Here is a 19,512-nt window from a genome sequence, read left to right on the forward strand (position 1 = left end):
CATCTTTGGTTCACAAACATTGCTTAACATTAAAACTTCTATGAAGCATGAATAATCATAATCATTAATATAAAACAATAATTAAATCTTTCCAAAAACAAGTATTATATGAAGAGAGAATTCTATTCAAACCAAGGAAAAGAGAATATTTAGTATATTACAATACAATTTACTTATGTTACATATATCTTAAGTTACATGGCATTTATATCCTACCAACCAACACTCATGTTTTAGCTTTACACAAGTTCTGATTATTCAAAAGGAAATGAGGATATAATCAGATAAGGATATAACATACCAATACTGTAAAAAATTACTTTTTGTAGTAAACTTCATATTTTAGTATTGATCTTGTTGCATAATGACTACACTGCACAGGTCTGCATACTTGAAAGGGATATTAAGACTGACAAAAATTTTAATGATCCATGGACTAATACCATCATTAATATGTATGGAGAATAGTATGGAGGGAGACATATATGGCAAAGCAACAAACGTCTAATTCACTGTACATCCAATCTCAGATTTTTTTTCACATGCCTAAGCAGTGGTCCCATCAAAATAATCTACAATAATTGTAATTATCTGCCTAAGGTTGGATATAAACTGACAACCTTCTGCATCAAATGAACAATGCATTAATGCACTGAGCCACCAGAAACAAATAACACACACCAGATGAATGGCTTTATACAATTGGGCTATATTCCTTGATAAACCATGACTAGCAGAAACACTACATTTAGCCAGAACATCGTTAGTTATGGAATACAGTTCTTTACTTCAACTTTTCAAATGGTGTAATATTATTTATACATTGTATCATTTATGTTCAGAAAGTACCAAATTTATAAAGATTTCTTGCTATTAACAGTATCACCTCTTACACCTGTGTAGAGCTCCATAACACATTCACATATACTGTATGTATATGTATGTATGTGCATATATATATATACGTATATATATATATATATATATATATATATATATATATATATATATATATATATATATATATGTATATATATATATAAAACATCAACTTACTTGAATGTGTGTAGTACTTCCTGAAGTGCTTTAAAATAAAATACTGAATCAAGCACTGCACTGGAGGTATTTGTTATTACTGTTTCATGTTCAGTAATACATCATCCAAATCAAATTTGGTAATCTCTTAGGTTTGTAAATTTGTAGTTCTCTGAGTTTCTACCAGTGCAGGTACAGAACTTCCTGTGGGTTTGCATCACTACTTGATGATGCATAGACCCACATGAATATAAAGTGAATTAGGGTTTTTTTTTATATTACTATGTAGTTCTCCAGCTATATTGCAATTTGGAATATTTCCCCTGTACACTTTCAATGGAGTTTACATTTGCTACTTATTCACAAAAGCTGCTATATTTCAGTAGTATTATAGGAGTTGAATATGATAAAGTTCAAAGCTCCTGGAGCTCAGTGGTAGAGCAATGCCATGTAGTACTATACAGCAGAGTTCTTGGCTTTAAATCCCACTCATGCTATAAATAAGAACTTTAATGCTGGATTTCATCTAGAATATGCTAATGCATCACAAGTAAAATGAAATTCCCGAGTATCCATCTTGACCAGTTTGGCTTTATTTTCCTATGATATCTTTAAGCGGACTGATGCATAGTGGTTGATAGATACAACATAGATGCTGGAGTGACAGTACAAATAAATATGCAGACATTAGGGAAAATATTCCCATCTGAAGATATAAATAAATTAAAGAAGAAGGAGCACAAAACTCATTAGCACCATTTACAATCCTTGTTTACTTAAGCTAGTGGGCTCACCAGATTTGTAAATGGATCACTGACCTCTGTCACTAATGAATTTACTGTTTCTCTCTTTTTTTTTTCTATTAAACAGTGGTAACTATCTCTTCCACAGTCTGTATCCTTGTTTCTCCTATCACTCTAACTCATATTTGTTGAATTCTACCACAATGTACCAGTAACTTTTGAAAATGTCTTAGAAAACTCAAGGTAAATCCGGTCAGCAAATATCCCAGTGTTTCATTTTTCCCTGAGGCTCATCTGCATATACGTACATATATATATTATGTTTTCTGGTGATTTCAAGTGTGCGTCTGTGTTTGTATGTATGAGCAATGTACTCATATGTACTGGGTGTGTGTGTGTGTGTGAATAGTGCTCTGCACAAACCTTTGTTTATGTGTTCAAATTCTTCATGGCAGCACCAGCACAAGAAACATTAGAAAGGCATTATTCGTGAAGGTTGGAAATGGACTAGAATAACAGATGCTCACTAATAACTACAGTATTTACATTATTGTACAGCTCTATGATACGGTGGTCAACCAAGCAGTGTTGAATGCAGCACAGTGGATTGCTTACTATTTTCACATCACTGTAAGAGTTGCTTGTAGTAAGTCTAAAGTTCTGGGTACTTACCTTCTATTCTATAACAACTACAATAGCCTCCTTAAGTTGAAGTACACCTCTTCATTTTAGGTAACAATCTTACAGCCTTTTTCATTAGAGAAAAATAACAATCTTTTTGTCTTTCTGTGCATGTTTCAAGCTTGTATCTTAAAGGAGCAGCCCTGGCCAGCAGTGCATAACTACTGTACAATAACTAAAACTTTTTACAAAGAAGTGAGTCATGTGTGTACCACTTTAACAACTGCTTCTGTGCTAAAACATATACACCTCTATGTATACGTACTTCAAATATATACTGAAAACACTATACACCTGGTATAGAGTTCACATCTTTACTCAGCTTTTAATTATGAATGTGCTGTATCTTCATCGAATGTACCAAAATCTTCACTATTACAGTCGACTGAGGTTGCTTTTGAATACTTATTTCAAAATTTTCAGAACTACTCAGACTGCACTTCAGTCATGTAATCAAAAAGAGTTCATTTCATTTATAAAGTTAATGTCACCAATTGCAATGTGGTCAGTTCATCCAAGACTAAATAAAAATGGCTTTGGGTAACTTCCACATCAGCAATAATGGCAGCAACTTCTCTGTAGCAGTGTTACTGTATATAATGGTCTCCCACTATCTGAGGTAAAAGCAGTCTGTAATCAGCATTATCACATCAAGCAGTCTCTTAGGCTGCTATCACTGAGTGACATCAATAGGCATCACAATTGAATTTCATGTCACCAACTAATATACAAAAGTTCACTTCATTCTTGTCATGGGAATATGGGCAGGGGATTTATGCATGACACCACAGCCAGCAATACACAAACAACGAAAGATTCTTAATGACTTTCCCAACTTGAAAATGGAACACTAGGAAGTGATTCTCACTGTTTTTCACCTATAGAGAAAGAAAGCGACTACAACTGAAAATTTAAAAAAAATGCATTTTAAAAGGAATGCTTCAACTTCACTCATAGGAAAATTTCCCTAACACATGTGTCTTCAAGAGAAATAATTCTTCCAGAGCCACATAGATTCTGTTGTTGTAACTGCTGAGTTTCAAGAAAGCTCACTTAAAAACTACAGTATTCCAAATGTCATATTCAGAACAAAATTTCCTGAAAGTAGAGAAACACAGCATTAATGTACATGAAGTAAATTATAAGCACTGAATTTTATTTCAGTATACACAACTCTGATGCACTTTATGTAGTTAACAATTTTACCTCTGTATGGGAATTCACCCATGAATTAGATATATCACTTACTTAAATTTCAAATTAACTTAAAAAATCTTTAAATCAAAACTAACAGCATGTTCTAGTATCCCCAAAATATGTTCCACACACTTGCAAGTACATACAGTATTTTAGTGATACACTGATAACTGCGTTTGATTGTGTTCTGTAATGATACACTGATAACTGCGTTTGATTGTGTTCTGAAATGTTTTGATAGAAAATAGGCTCCCAAGAAGTTCAACTATATTTAAGTCTTCATGGGTAACTTACACAAAACAAAATTTATATGAAATTTATAAGAAATTTAATACCACTCATAATCAATCCTAGATACAGTTTAGCCCAGCACAAAGTTTATAGGTCAAGTTCATCTAAAATACTAGACAGGTAGAGCAGGTTGCTGGCAAAAATGAGCAATCTGCAGCCTTGCAACAGCAAAGACTATGACTTGCCAAAACAGCAATGAAAAGTATTCACACAAATAAAAAGGCATCAAGCTCTCTGAGCAGTTATCAAGCTGAAAAAATGTAGGTTCTGATTTGCCAGCATGGTGGTCAATTTACTTAGGTTTGAAATCAGTGGCTTTTGGGCTCTAGGGAGTTACGTCTATGTACTCTAAAACATCAAGTGCCGGGGAATTCTGGGACTATTTGTCAAGGTGGAGGTAGCAAACTTTACTTAAAAAAAAAAAAAAAAACAGGCAGCAGGCACACTAGAAAAGACTGAAGTAGTACAGTACTTCGTTTGACGATATTATCTGAAAGACTGATGATTCTCTAGAAAAGTCATGGCATTTTGTCTGCATTCATCTGGAAATGGTCCTTACATGCAGTATATCTAAGAAAATATGACTCTATGCTGGCTCACCAGTTACCTACTTTGACAACATTTTGTTGGACATAGTAAGGGGACTCAATCTTTAGTGGGTACCTAAATATGTATATGTAATCAGGAATGTCTTAAATAAATGCTAGAAAGTGCAAGATACAAAAAAAATGTGGGCAAGTGTGAAATTAGATGATATAAAGGAGTAATTAATGTGTAGAAAAGATACTTAACTCACATCCATGTCCAAATATTAGGATTTATTGGCTACAAAAGTCCATCTCTGGGAGAGAATAGTTTTGTCACAACGTTCTGAAACCAACCCTGCCACCTTTTCTCTGACACTATCAATACAGAGATTATGCCCTTCTGACTTGATCATGCGGTCACCATCTGTGCGAACCCATCTCTGAAATAAAAAAAAAGGATTTACATTGACCTGTAAAAAGCAAAGCTAATCAAATAATGGAAAATTATACTAGATGCAACTTAAGGACAAATTTCTTGTAATTCTACATTTCACTTAGTATACAATAAGAATGGATGTAATATTCACATACCTGAAGATCATTATTTTGACAGGGTTCCAAGATAAGAGTCACACCAGCCCTTGGTTCTGGGAGAGTCAAACAGAGTTCGCTGTGTTTGATCAACTGGTCCTTGGTTATTGACCACTCCTGAAATGAAAAGATGAATCAACAACATATATATAGATCATTACCTCTCAAAAAAACTACTTAAAAGAGAACACCTTAGGTATACACAAATGTACACATACACATGCTTAGTATGTACTAGTGACTCAGGTACATGAGAAATAATAAGTTCTTCCTTACCTGGTTGCCACCTGTGCCATGGCATGCATAAAGGCCTATGCTGCCTTCAGCTCTGTGGCCTAAGGTATCCATACACTTGAGTCCTTGCTTGAAGACGCCGAAGGTAGAATGAGCTGCATCAGGGACCTTCAATTCTGGGTATACATTATCCATGTACCATTTGAAATTGTGACACTTAAGCTGTTTCCGCAGTTCAATACGACTCTGGATACTGTCAAAGAGATATTGAAAATTATGAAACCGAAGCATTACTTTTTGAGACATATTTAATTTCATGGCAGCTAAAGCTTGAATTGTCTTTTCCTGCACTGTATTTTCTAACCAGATACTTTTATTACTGTATTTCTTACTGTCTTTTATGAAATATGTTGTTGTACAATGCCATTATGATGTAATATTACGCTACAAAAGAAAGCATGTATCTTACTTTCCATAATTGACACTTTTGGCAAGAGGAACGGCCGAGTAGTAATATTTCTTGTAATCATCCATCCAAACCTCTGCTGCTCTACGTGTGTTTCGAGCAAAGACATTGCCCGATCCACCAGGGAACGTATAAGGATGCTGCTTCCGGAATACGTGACCAACTCTTGAGCAGGGGACGATCTCCAAGCTGCCTCCACACTGCCACACCCGGAATGATATTTCTTGAAAAGAAAGGAGACACTGTAAGTTGAAATACGTAATAAAAAAGAGACTAGATGTTTGATGTAAATGATATGGTCTGTCCAAAGCTCTTTGGAATTGGTTGATTTGCTTATGCAATATGGCTTCTCACCAATTATCAATTTTATAAAGTTATTTAGAAATAATAGCCAAACAAGAAGCTCAAAAGGGTGAAGCCAAATAGTGACTGCAAGAAATCTTACAAGCTCCCGATTTTTCTATTTTTCACATACAAATCTTTGGGAAAAAAATAAATACCATTTGCTTCATTCAAAGAATAAAATATGTTTTGCAAATCTGGCATGTCCCTAAAATAACTCACCAAGATTTTCACCACCCCAAATATCCATAGCCATGTCGTATTTCCCGAGCTCCTCGAAGTATGATTTATCAATCATAAATAAACCTCCAGCAATCATTGGTGTCCTGTAATGCGAAACATGCGTAAAACACGTTACCAAAAAACGATGAAAAAATGACCAGAATGCATATTTTGTTTAATGACAGATAAAAGAAATACCTATCCAATCACGTAAAGCATTATCCTCCAAAGTTCCACAACAAAGGTCTGATACAATTCACATTCGTTTCACATTTGTACCATTTTCAATACCCACACAGAGATACGTAATACATACTGATAGTGTTAAGGGGGACATCAAGTTTTAAACAGATATCTAAAGAAATTCTTGGTGGCAACATATTCTGTCTATTTCTTACACATTAATTCTGGTTTTAGTGTAATTTTATATAGTACTATTATATAGATATATATATATATATATATATATATATATATATATGTATATATATATGTATATACATATATATATATATATATATATATATATATATATATATATATAAAATAATACTATATAATTACACTGAAACCAGAATTAATGTGTAAGATATAGACAGAATATGTTGCCACCAAGAATTATATATATATATATATATATATATATATATATATATCTATATATATATATATATATATATACGTATATAATATGGGATTGGCTCCAAAGTGAAAGAAAACTCAAGGTTACAGCTATGTTTATACTTTAATACTTTAAGGACTAAATTATCTTTGAACTCCCTGTACAGAGAATTAACACAAAATTAGCCACTTTAACCACCTAAACAGAGGGCTCATTAGCAGCACATCAAACCCGTACATATACATTGCACTATTCAAAACTTTTTTGCTAAAATTCACAAGTGCCCTGAGTATTGAGGCCTCTTCTTTTTATTGCCTTTTTTATGACCCTCCATTCTTTCCACATTTGTCATCTTCTGCTGTTCTTACGCCACATATACTATGCAAGCAGTTTATCTCAACAACTTCAGCCGTTATAATTAGTTGGAATTGAACGTCTACACTTCACTTAAATCCCAGACACGATTCCTTAAGTAAACCACACCTCTGCAAGATCTTTCCATTTGCTTTTGAAACTCAAATTCTTATGTGATAAAGCTAAGCTGCTTGATTTTATTTTCATCTTAGTGTTTTAAATGTACTCGATCAGTTCGGCTACAGTACTTCAAGAATTCTTTTGATAGTCTTACTAAACTGTTGAGAGTACTTAAAATCTCATCAAATAAAATAAATTTTATCAAATTACTCATGGCTCATAACAGAATGCATATGAAACTATTTATGTCCATTCGAGAATATCTGCAATTAAATACAAAATCCCAGTCAATATTTTCCAATTTTATCTTCCAGACAAATTCTGACGATTGTTGGAATTGAATGACCTAGTTACACAAAAAACATTATCATAAAATAACTATTATTTCATAATTTTACCCGTTTCGTAACGTTTTCCAACTCATCAGAACTTTGTCAACAATCCAAGCTATCATGACACAATATCAAAATCCCACAGACTTATAGGGAAACGTCACGTAGTAAGACTGATGAACAGTCAGAACCCCACGACTGATTACTACTTTATAATTTGCCAGTTCAAGCTAATCTGACATAAAAATCCGACCCCTAAGACTGACAGGGAAACGTCACGTAGTAAGACTGATGTTAGTTAGAACAAACGATCGACTCTCTCTTACTTTATCACTTGCGTTGGATCCTTCTGCCTCTTCTTCTTCTCGTCACTCGATAGGTATTCCCACTTGAAGACCAGATTCCAGTCAAAGCCGCCGCGCAGGTCCGCCGAGGCTCCTATGTACTGGAAGGTGTCCATGCTGATCACATCTATGATCGGACACACAACGCGGGTCCGGTCCTGCCAAAATACACAGGGATGAAATAATTCATAATGGAGGATTGTGGGTACACGACAAGAAGTCTTTAAGCTATATTTTCAAGTCGTGAATATTAATATGACAACTGTGAAAAAGGTTTCTGAAATGAACTGATTTCTTTGGTTTATAAGCTTCTAAATTGATAGATTCATTCAGAGTATTGTCATGATTTCTTACCAAAATCTAGAGAGAAATAATTATATCAGTCAATTGTATTTTCAATATGAATGATTTTGTAAGGGATGCTTGTCTCATCGCAAGAACAATATTTCGATTTTTTTTAGATTATTGAAAGGTGTAACAAACTACTCACTCTGTATATTTGTAAAATACTTTACTAAATATTCAAATCTTATAAAAAAATATATATATATGTAAATCTCAAAATATGTATTACCCAGCAAAAGACAAATCGAATAGAAATGAACTTATAAATAATTCTATTATCAAAATTAGTGGAAAGAAAAGTAGTGTTCTTAGTAATTCAGCTGAAGAATCTTTATAAAGAATTTCTGAGTCAGCTGAAATGTTATAAACATTGAATGAAGAAATTACTTTGCTTATCAGTGTCGATGACAACAGTTGTTACGAATAGAGTTTACATTAAAAATTAAGAAGACATTGAATCTGATCAATACTATTTAATTTTCTCTTGGTAAAATTACCCCATTTCACCAAACTTTAAATGTGAAGTGTTTTCCGCGGCCAGTTGTCACACTTCACTGTTAGAGTTTGGTGAAATGAGTTCGTTTTACCGAGCGAAAATTAAACAGTATTGGTCAGATTCAATGTCTTCTTAATTTCTACTGTAAGATCAAGTCGTAACAACTGTTGTCATCGACGCTGATAAGCAAAGTAATTTCTTCATAAAATGTTTATATTTCAGCTGACTCAGAAATTCTTTATAAAGATTCTTCAGCCGTAATACTAAGAACACTACTTTTCTTTCCACTAATTTTAATAATAGAATGATTTATAAATTCATTTCTATTCGATATGTCTTTTGCTGGGTAATATATATTTTTTATAAGATTTACATATTTAGTCAAGTATTTTACAAATATACAGAGTGAGTAGTTTGTTACACCTTTCAATAAGTAAAAGAAAATCAAAATATTGTTTTACGATGAGACAAGCATCCCTTACAAAATCATTTATACTGAAAATACAATTGAATGATATAATTATTTATCTCTAGATTTTGATAAGAAATCATGACAATACTCTGGATAAATCTATCAATTTAGAAGCATATAAACCAAGAAGCCATGGCAATACTCTGAATAAATCATGGAGTAAAAAAAGAAAAAAGAAAAAGCCAACAGGGCAATCAAAGTTCCCAGGCCTCACCTCAGACACCCTTTCCAGCATCGGCTCCAGCCAGTGTTGGTTGCATTCGCAATGCGAATCCAGGAAGGTGAGAATGGGGGCCGTTGCGGCGTCCGAACCGCGCACACGGGATCGCATCAAACCTGCCGGGAGGAGAGCAACGTCGAATCAATGGCAGGCAAGCAGAGAGAAACGGCCATTATTCCTCGCTGTGCCGTATGCAAATCAGGCGCCGGCCCAGGCACCGCACGCCCCCCATATAAATATGAAGAGGCGTTTGGGGCTGTTTCTCATCAGCTTAAATCTACGGCACGAGAAGATGCTAGTCTCTCTCTCTCTCTCTCTCTCTCTCTCTCTCTCTCTATATATATATATATAGATATATATATATATTATATATATAATATATATATATAATATATAATATACATATAAATATATATATAATGTATTATGTATGTATGTGTGCGTGTGAGAATTTGCAGAACATAACTTAGTTCGAAAGTGGCTCAGAATCACGAGTGTCGTTTCCATGACCATTTAATAAATTTGTGGACGGGGCGATGCTGCGAGAGGTCTGAGAAAGGAAATTAGATTTAAATGAAAAGCTATAGGGATATAATAAAAATTTAAAAATGAACCGTGAATCGAACGGAGGACGGTTGATGTTTACTGATGATCATACAGTGCGATGTGGGTCAAAAAGAAATCGCCAACACAACTGAGATTTTGCAGATGGTTGATATTTCTAGTAAATGTAATCATCAAGAGTAAGGTTCTGATGATAGTAACTGGTAAAATAGATGATGGAGCCGAGGAAAATGGAAAAATTGAAGCAGTTGCTTCAGATCAGTATTTGCGAGTATAGGTAACGGATGATGGTAAGATGAATGAAAGAAGAGGTTACATAATACGCAGTGTAAAAAAAAAAATAAATAAATAAAAAAAAGAATGGGCGTAAAAAAAGAAGAAAATTTATCGTAAGGGAAAGAGTGAAACATATTACACTAAACTTCTGTTTGTCATTTCCCTGTGGTATTCGCTTAAATTATATATATATATCTATATATATATTATATATATATATATATAAGTGGATACCACAGGAAAACGATAGGCAGAAATGCAAGCCCTTTCGTCCTTATTAAGATATTGTCGAAGAACGAATGAAATGCAGCTGGAAAGAAAATTACCAGGAAAGCAGAAGGATAAAAAATACCAGATGGTTAATTGTCAAAAGGGTAAAAATCAAAGAGATAATCTAGGATTATCGGATATATATACATACAAACACACACACATAATCTTATGCTTTGAGACAGTCTCGTATTGATGATGCATTGCTATAGAAGAAAAAAAAAATCTCCCTAGTTACGGAAAATTCCACGATTCACTTCCTGCCCATCACCAGAAGCCAGAAGCGAACAAGCAAACTTTCTGGAGGTAATTCTATTTCGAAACTCCCGGCCTTTCATTAGTAACCTCCTCGGGGTCTTTTTACGGTGGCAAGTTGAGCCCAGGAAGAGCAAATAGTGAAAACGCCACCACCAGGACTGCGAATTCAATACAAAAAAAGAAGGATTAAATGAACGCGTAAAATGAGAAGACGTGAGAGGTTTTATTTCTCCCAGTATGCCGGACTATATCTCAAGCTCGTGATAGACTTATCGATATCAAAGACCGGTCGATTTATTAACATTAGGTGGATGATTGCTATGAATTTATCAAGGGTTCCTGAATTCCTGATTATCATCATTTATTCATCAACCTGCACATTCATATGACATCAAATCAATCTTGTGATAGATATAGATCAATATCAAACAATGACAGATTTATTAACCATTCAGTCGATTGCCATGAATTTATTTAAAGTTCCTGAGCTATTTATTATTATCATTATTTATTCAAACAAGTCGAAAAGGTTACTTCCTTAAAAAAAACCCGAGGATAAATCTAGGAAATTACATATCAATACAAAAAGCGAAAATGTAAACAAACTTAATACGAAAACCTGTCAATTGGAATACAGAGAAAAATGCGATACTGTAACTAGAAAGCGTCCCTGAGGCTCTTGCTACAAAGAGCTTTTAAAGCCTTTCCTCAGTAATTGGATTTTGATTGAAGTAGATTTACTGCTAAAACTGAACTGCAAAAAATTTCTCCAACATGAACATTATACACTAATCTACTAATGCATGTCTGTCACACAGCACAGAGAGGGACCTCGGATGCATTTTTCACTTGATTTTTGGAGAGAGAGAGAGAGAGAGAGAGAGAGAGAGAGAGAGAGAGAGAGAGAGAAACGACCTCGCTTCGGTCACCATATTGGAAATAAATATTGCCAATAAAATGAGAGACTGAATAACCACTGTTCTGATACACCGACACCCGACTGAACTTTTACAGAACGAAATCTCATCGCCTTCAGGTTTTCACTCACCCTTGTTGATGCTATCATTTTCTCCGTCCTTTTTTTCTTATCAGGGAACCTTAAACGTAGGATTCATTCAGTTTTCGCAATACGTTTTGGCCAAAGGGAGGCTGCGCTATGAATGTTCTTAAATAAGAAGAACAGGGAAGTAAAATTGTAGCAATCACATTACTACTACTACTACTACTATACAGTTACTTTAGTCATCAGCCTCAGCCTCACCAAAACTTGCCAATATCCTACATTATCATTAACAGATAGGAAACAGTAAATGGACTACACTATACTCCTGCCTTATGGCCAAGTGTGGCTTAGTCTGTCAATCCTACGATGATGCCAAGAACGTTCACTGTTATCGTCTTCTCCGATACTGAAATGAGGGAAAAATATCGCTGGGCTCTTTAGAAAAGTACACTACGAAAAAAAGTAGACAATACGTCGTTTAGTCTACAAGAAAATTCACAAAAAAGGAAGAAAGAAAGAAAATAAACAACTAACAAAGTAACATTGTGGGAAAAGGCTACCGACAGATGGCGTTGAGTGCTTCTTTCATTCAGCTTTCTTCATGAGCTCAACAACCCGTCCTCCACATCGGTGGCCTTGCCTTTGTACATTTATTTCGGTTGTCAACAACCTGATTGTTACCGCTGAATACCCGGTATGCCTATTAAATTAGGTTTACATTTGCTTAGCAAATTATGGGAACCATTAGTCTACAGGTAAAAGCGGGACACACACACACACACACACACACACACACACACACACACACACACACACACTATGCCATTACAACGATTCAAATTTTAATTGAAATGAGAATTATTTTTTTTTCTGTTCGAATTCGAGTAGTGTTGCCATAACATAAACATCATGAACAAAAAAAAAAAAAAAAAAAAAAAACAATGGTGGCAACAAAAAGACGATTAAAATAAAAAAAAAATAGCTTTTTTGACCTCCAGTTCAATGACAAACTCAGATGGACGACAAGAATCATATGATTTGGAGATTCGGTTTTTAGTTAATTCTAGAAACACCAATTATATTTTTTGTTTAATGCACTCATATAATAACATTTAAAATCATCTCGTCGTTCCTTTCAGGCCTCATCGTGAATCTACAAACGTACGAGCAAGAGACCTGAGAACAAAAACAAGTCCCCTAAGTTACAGCAGAAACTGCAAAAAGGAAATGCCTCTAACTTACCTTCACGCTGACTGTTCCTTATGACTCGAACTTTCTGGATCTTTGCGAGTTCTGCCCCGTCGAGAGCTGCAACAAAAAGAGAAGAGCAAGTGAGTTTCTCGTGACGGACGGATGGATGAATGGATAGATTTTGTTGGACAATTGCTAGATGGATGGCTGGACGGATTGACAGACAGATGGATGGATGAACGGATAGATGGATGGATGGGCGGATAGATAGATGAATGGATGCACGAACAGATGGATGGATAGATGAACGGATAAATGGATGGATGGCGGATAGATAGCTAGAGATGGAAGGATGAACGGATAAATGGATGGGTGGAAGGATAGACAGATGAACGAATAGATGGATGGATAAATGAACGGATAGATGGATGGGTGGGGCGATGGATGGATAAATGAGCAAATAGATGGATAGATGTATAGATGAATGTATGGCTGGATGGATGGAATTTATACATATTATACAATAATGCCTGTAAAAACAGCATAAAGTCCTATTTGCACTACCATTTCCTTTGTGAATAAGGACTACGTAAAACCGAAAAACAATCGATCCACTAATAAATATATTTCACTTACTAATTAGTTCATCTATTATTACTCTCGCTGTCTCTGTCTCATAAAATATCGATGCACTAAGTAAAGTACAAAGAGAGAGAGAGAGAGAGAGAGAGAGAGAGAGAGAGAGAGAGAGAATCGTTAAAGACATTGCTACCAACAAAGACGGTCAACAAAGCCGACAAATAATTTATCATATCCTTCTTCTATTTCTTGCTTATTCTTCTTCTTCTTTAGTCGTCTTCCCAGAAAGGGAATAAGTAATTCGAACAATTTATTATAATGTCCTAGTTTCACCATTATTTCCTTAAACATAAATAAATAAATAAATAAATAAATAAATAAATAAATAAATAAATAAATAAATAAATAAATAAATAAATACATAAATAAATAAATAAATAAATAAATACATAAACCTGCATTAACGTATAACAACGATTTGTAATACCCTTTTGGATGCGACGAAGCTCATTTTACCAAAAATTAAATTCGAGTTTCGTAAAAGTTGTGATTTTACAATAAAGCCTACTAATACTTCCTCCCATTCTTCGCCGAACTTGACCACAAGAACGAGGTAAGACAACCAAAACAGTCAAAACCCACTGACTGAATGATTTATATCTACGAGCCAGCGTCACCCTAATTATTATAATCGCCGACGCAGAAGCAGCCCACGACGACCTCTTAACCGGCCTTCGCTACACGTTAAGTTCCCGTCCGAAAATCACCGTCTATCAATCAGTTTATTGCCCCCTCGCCTTCATTATCAATGACAATAATGACGACGAAGATTTATGGCCGAGCTTTCAATCATAACCTTCTCGATAATGGCCAATCTCTCATGATCCTCAACGGGAGGCTTATTAACCATAAGTCTCGGTTCCTGGCCATCGCCTCCTTCATTCAGGCATTTTCTCCGAGGCAGGGGAGGAGGAGGAGGAGGAGGAGGAGGAGGAGGAGGAGGAGGAGGTCTGTGGATGGTCGCCTTCGGGGTCAGTCGGGTCCTTTCCACCCAATCATGGAGCGACGTGAATTATGACAAGTGTCGTTCATTATAATTGCATTTATATCTCTACTCATTCAAAAACAGAGCCTTTGATCTACTACCTGCCTATGTATCATCATAATTATCATGGGTAGCATTATTGGAATAATCACAATATTGATTAGGCCTCACATTAGTGCTTCTGTTTGCAATTTTTTTCTTACTCTATTAATTTCATTTTCTACTTGTACTAAACACACGTCTAGCTTATTCATATATGTTGCATTTACATTACATAGTGTGGTGTGACATAAAAAAAAAATACGTATAAGTAACGAGATGACAGAGAAATAGGCGCTGTAGCTACTAAGCACTGCTTTACTTCAGTCCATTACCTGGATACACGAAGGGGACTTTTCAGTGTCATGGTATTTTGAAAACTAGGCAGTGGTGTTTTTACGGGCTGCTCCAGGAGCAAGAGTCCGTGCCAGCTAAAAAAAGAAAAAATAAAAAGAAGAAGAAGAAGAAGAAGAAGAAGAAGAAAGGCTGTATCTACGACGCATTTTTGAAAAATATATAACAAGAGTGATTATACGAAACGTGGGTTGGAAGTACCTTAGAATTATACAAATGATTAGCATGATTCATAGACTCGTGAGATGAATTACACGAGTGGGCGTTCTTGACCTTTATGTATTTTCGATTACAACGATTCCGCTTCATTTTGATAAAGCAATAGCGCGTTCGTCTTAGCAACAATACACTCTAGAATAATACTAGCCGTACCAAAAGTCACAAACGAGAGAGAGAGAGAGAGAGAGAGAGAGAGAGAGAGAGAGAGAGAGAGAGAGAGAAAACTCATTTGTGATTTACGTTAGCCCTTGTGAAACTATACAGAAATATTAAGTACTGAAGATCTTTAAATGTTTGCAATATCAAATAACGAACTAAAGGACACGGCCCTAACAGAATTGAATTGATTTGAAGTGAATAAAGAACTTAGGCCAAAGACCGAGCACTGGTACCTATAAGGTCATTCAGCGTTGTAACGGAAAATGACAGTAAAAGGGTTGGAAGGTGTAACAGGAGGAAAACCTCACAGTTGTTGCATATGAATAAGTTGTTAAGGGAGGGTGGAAAGTAAGATGGAAGAAGAATATGAAAGGAAGTACAGTAAAAAGGATTGACAGGGGTTGCAGCTAGGGGCCGAAGGCACGCTACATAGAACCTCAAATAATACCTACAGTGCACCGCAGGAGGTTCGCTGACGGCATTATCCCCCTACGGAGATCCCCAACAGAGAACGAACCACTTGAGATATATTAAAATATGAACCAACCTTCTCTCTGGTCACTTTTCAGGCACTGCAAGGGAACTTGCGGAATCACCATTATTATTATTATTATTATTATTATTATTATTATTATTATTATTATTATTATTATTATATTAGTAGTAGTAGTAGTAGTAGTAGTAGTAGTAGTAGTTGTAAATATCATCCTTTTCATCGCACTACTCACACAACAATTTCTGTCGTAACTATTAGTCAGCTTGCGACCATCTGTCAAAAGACGGCGGGACTTTCAGTCTGAGGAATGCAGACACCAAGTTTTGGAAATTCCTCCAGTAACCACAACTTTAGTTTCAGCCCATTTTTCCCCCACCTCGGAATTTCACACATGCAATCTGCTTCAATCATGCAACCTCTCTCTCTCTCTCTCTCTCTCTCTCTCTCTCTCTCTCTCTCTCTCTCTCTCTCATGCGAAATTATAACATTCTTATTCAGTGGATAAATGGATACAAATAAAAAAAATTATAAGGAAAAGTATTGTTGGGAATAACGAGAAACCTACAAAAAACAAACAAAATTCAGTATTCTCTCTCTCTCTCTCTCTCTCTCTCTCTCTCTCTCTCCGTATTCTACAGTATTCTGTGTCCATCAAAATATGTACCAGAATTGAAAGGTTCAACTAACCTGCGTAAAATGTGATGCTCTAAAAACAACCAAACAAAAAATGTCGGAACCCCTCTCTCTCTCTCTCTCTCTCTCTCTCTCTCTCTCTCTCTCTCTCTCTCTCTCTCTCTCTCATCCCCCAGCATTTTCTTAGACGTTCTATTTTAATTTCTTTGTGAATAAGGCCTTATAGCCGAATGGATCTGGTATGCTGCTCCGAGTGAGTGAGGTTATCCAAGCGAGGGGGAGACGAGATGCATATGCTATATTTTCCCAAGAATTATTTCCGCTCTGTACATCATCTAAGAAACGAAACGCTTCTCTTTGTTTGTTCCTGGGAAGAATTTCCCCTCTCGTTTTATCATGGCTGGTCTTTCGATTAAAAGGTACAAAGTAGCAAAAATCAGACGTGAAAATACGAAGACCATTAGAAAACTGAATGGCTCCACGGTGTGCGGTAAACCTTGTCGCCTCAGGTAGATCGAATGCATTTCGCTGTCCCTCTTTCAAGTCAACGGCCATCACACTGCGGCCTGTGGCATATATCTATATATATATTATATATTATGTCAATGGTTTTGCGGCAATCGCGACCGATGGAGCTCTTTCCTATTTCAGCACAATGCCTTTACACCCAACGTACCCAGGTACTTGGATTTTATTTGAGAACTAAGCGCCATCATGGCTACCTTCATATTAATGGCCGAATTTTTTTACCCCCTGCAATATGGCCGAATTGCAATGAATTGCCCAATTGTGGTAATTTTCCATGCATAATGAACAATTGCATGCCATTAGGCTGCGCATATCTCACTTTGAAGAAAAAGTCCGTTTGACCTCCAAAAAAACACGTAAGGCTAACCTTACCATTCGGGCCATTTTTGACCCCTTGCAATATGGCCGAATTGCAATGAATTGTCCAAATGTGGTAATTTTCCATATATAATGATCAATTGCATGCCATTAGGCTGTACATTTCTCACTTTGAAGAAAAAGTCTTTTGATGATCGTGAATCCATGTACCCACGAACTTTAAATTTTGCGAGTTGGGTTACGAGCACAGAAGCATAAGACAAAGACTTTTAACTCATTAGTGCAATGTCATAGAACGGGAACTCAGAGTTTGCAGTCTGTGCTTTTGGTGTAAGTTCACAAAGGAAATGAAATACCAAGGGAATCACTCATCAAGGAGAACTACCGAGACCAATCCACGAATCAGATTCATTTTTGACATACAGGTAACAGTCATCGGACAAAAGGAAGTTATGATATTAACCCCATAACAATTAGGATCCAATACGCCAAGGATTCCCAAACTTTAAACCCACTTAATGAATTTCGATAAAACGAAACCACTAGGTTAAACGCATACCAACTCATCGCGCTGACACTATAAGCTGTACAGACAACCACAACAATTCGTCGCATTGATGGCATAAGTTGAAAAACAGACACTTTGGAACAGGAGTTTTTAGGGAGATTTATCACCCTCGGGTATACCAAAAGACTTTTTCTTCAAAGTGTGAAATGTGCAGCCTAATGGCATACAATTGTGCATTATGCATGAACAATGGACACATTTGACAATTCATTGCAATTCGGCTGTATTGCAGGGGGTAAAAATGGGTAAAAAAAATGGCGCGAATAGGGGTCAAACGGACTCATTCTTCAAAATGTCAGTCAATTGAACCCAGTCAATAATTTCTCATCGCAATAGCAACTGAAGTACCCCCTAAGCTTAACGCTGTAAGTGGAAACGTACCAGGACCCGCAAGTAACCAAGTCCCATTGATTTTGGAAGTAACAATGCCACCGACACCGCCTCTGCCTCTGCCTCTGCCTCTAGCTCTGCCTCTGCCGCGCTGCCAATCCGAAATCCCCTCACACCTTTTCTCTCCCCAGTTTAGGAGCCACGTTTACTGTGGCTCCTAAACTTTTAAGCTCTTGAGGCGAATGACTATGGTCGCGGTTGATTCCAGCTTCGAGGTTAAGAGAGTTGACGACTGTCTCTTGTCTATTTTGTCTAAATCTTAAATTCGGTAATAACCAATTACCACGAAAAAAGACAGGAAAATCTTTAGTTATGAGTAGAAATATATGTATATGTACAAACATATATATACATATTAATATCCAAATTAATATGGACTATGGCTCATTTGTTTCACTCAATAAAAAACACTAACAAAGGATTAATTTAATAAAAAAGTTAACCATAATGATTAATAAAACAAATATATGTCTAAGTACACATACATATACGTACATATTAATATCCAAATTTATATGGATTATGGCTCATTTGTTCCACTCAGTAAAGAACACCATAGAAAGATTAATTTAATAAAAAATTAACCCATGATGATTATTAAAACAAATTATGTATATGTATATGTTTATGTAGTACAAACATACATATACATATTAATATCCAAATTAATATGGATTGTGGCTCATTTGTTTCACTCAGTAAAAAACACCATAGAAAGAATAATTTACTAAAAAAAATTAACCCATAATGATTTTTAAAACAAATACAATAATGAACAAACAAAAAACATCTCAACGGAAACTGGAACGTTCCAGATAAGGAACTCACCTTGACTTTTCGAGCAAGCAAAGTAATACAAGCAAGACATCGTTCATTTCGGCAACGGCGCAAAACCCAGTACTGAACAGGTCCCAGAGAGAGAGAGAGAGAGAGAGAGAGAGAGAGAGAGAGAGAGAGAGAGAGAGAGAGAGAGAGAGGGAATTTATCT

The 19,512-nt window shown here is 35.7% G+C and overlaps 1 protein-coding gene across 2 annotated transcripts in view; it reads right to left on the reverse strand.

Annotated features, from left to right (window-relative positions):
* Positions 1-1,031: 1,031 nt before the first annotated feature.
* LOC135222384 (polypeptide N-acetylgalactosaminyltransferase 2-like) overlaps positions 1,032-19,512 on the reverse strand; it is a 285,956-nt gene continuing 267,475 nt past the window's right edge. For both annotated transcript variants that reach the window (XM_064260481.1, XM_064260474.1), the window contains 9 exons: positions 13,248-13,313; positions 9,629-9,750; positions 8,084-8,259; positions 6,330-6,433; positions 5,769-5,988; positions 5,342-5,552; positions 5,066-5,182; positions 4,744-4,914; positions 1,032-3,557 (listed from right to left, as the gene is read on the reverse strand). In XM_064260481.1, coding sequence (XP_064116551.1) covers positions 4,759-4,914; positions 5,066-5,182; positions 5,342-5,552; positions 5,769-5,988; positions 6,330-6,433; positions 8,084-8,259; positions 9,629-9,750; positions 13,248-13,313 — 1,172 coding nt within the window. In that variant the 3' untranslated portion in view covers positions 1,032-3,557; positions 4,744-4,758. The remainder of the gene's footprint in view (positions 3,558-4,743; positions 4,915-5,065; positions 5,183-5,341; positions 5,553-5,768; positions 5,989-6,329; positions 6,434-8,083; positions 8,260-9,628; positions 9,751-13,247; positions 13,314-19,512) is intronic.

Source organism: Macrobrachium nipponense, chromosome 20 (assembly GCF_015104395.2).
Source record: "Macrobrachium nipponense isolate FS-2020 chromosome 20, ASM1510439v2, whole genome shotgun sequence".
Lineage (NCBI taxonomy): Eukaryota > Metazoa > Arthropoda > Malacostraca > Decapoda > Palaemonidae > Macrobrachium > Macrobrachium nipponense.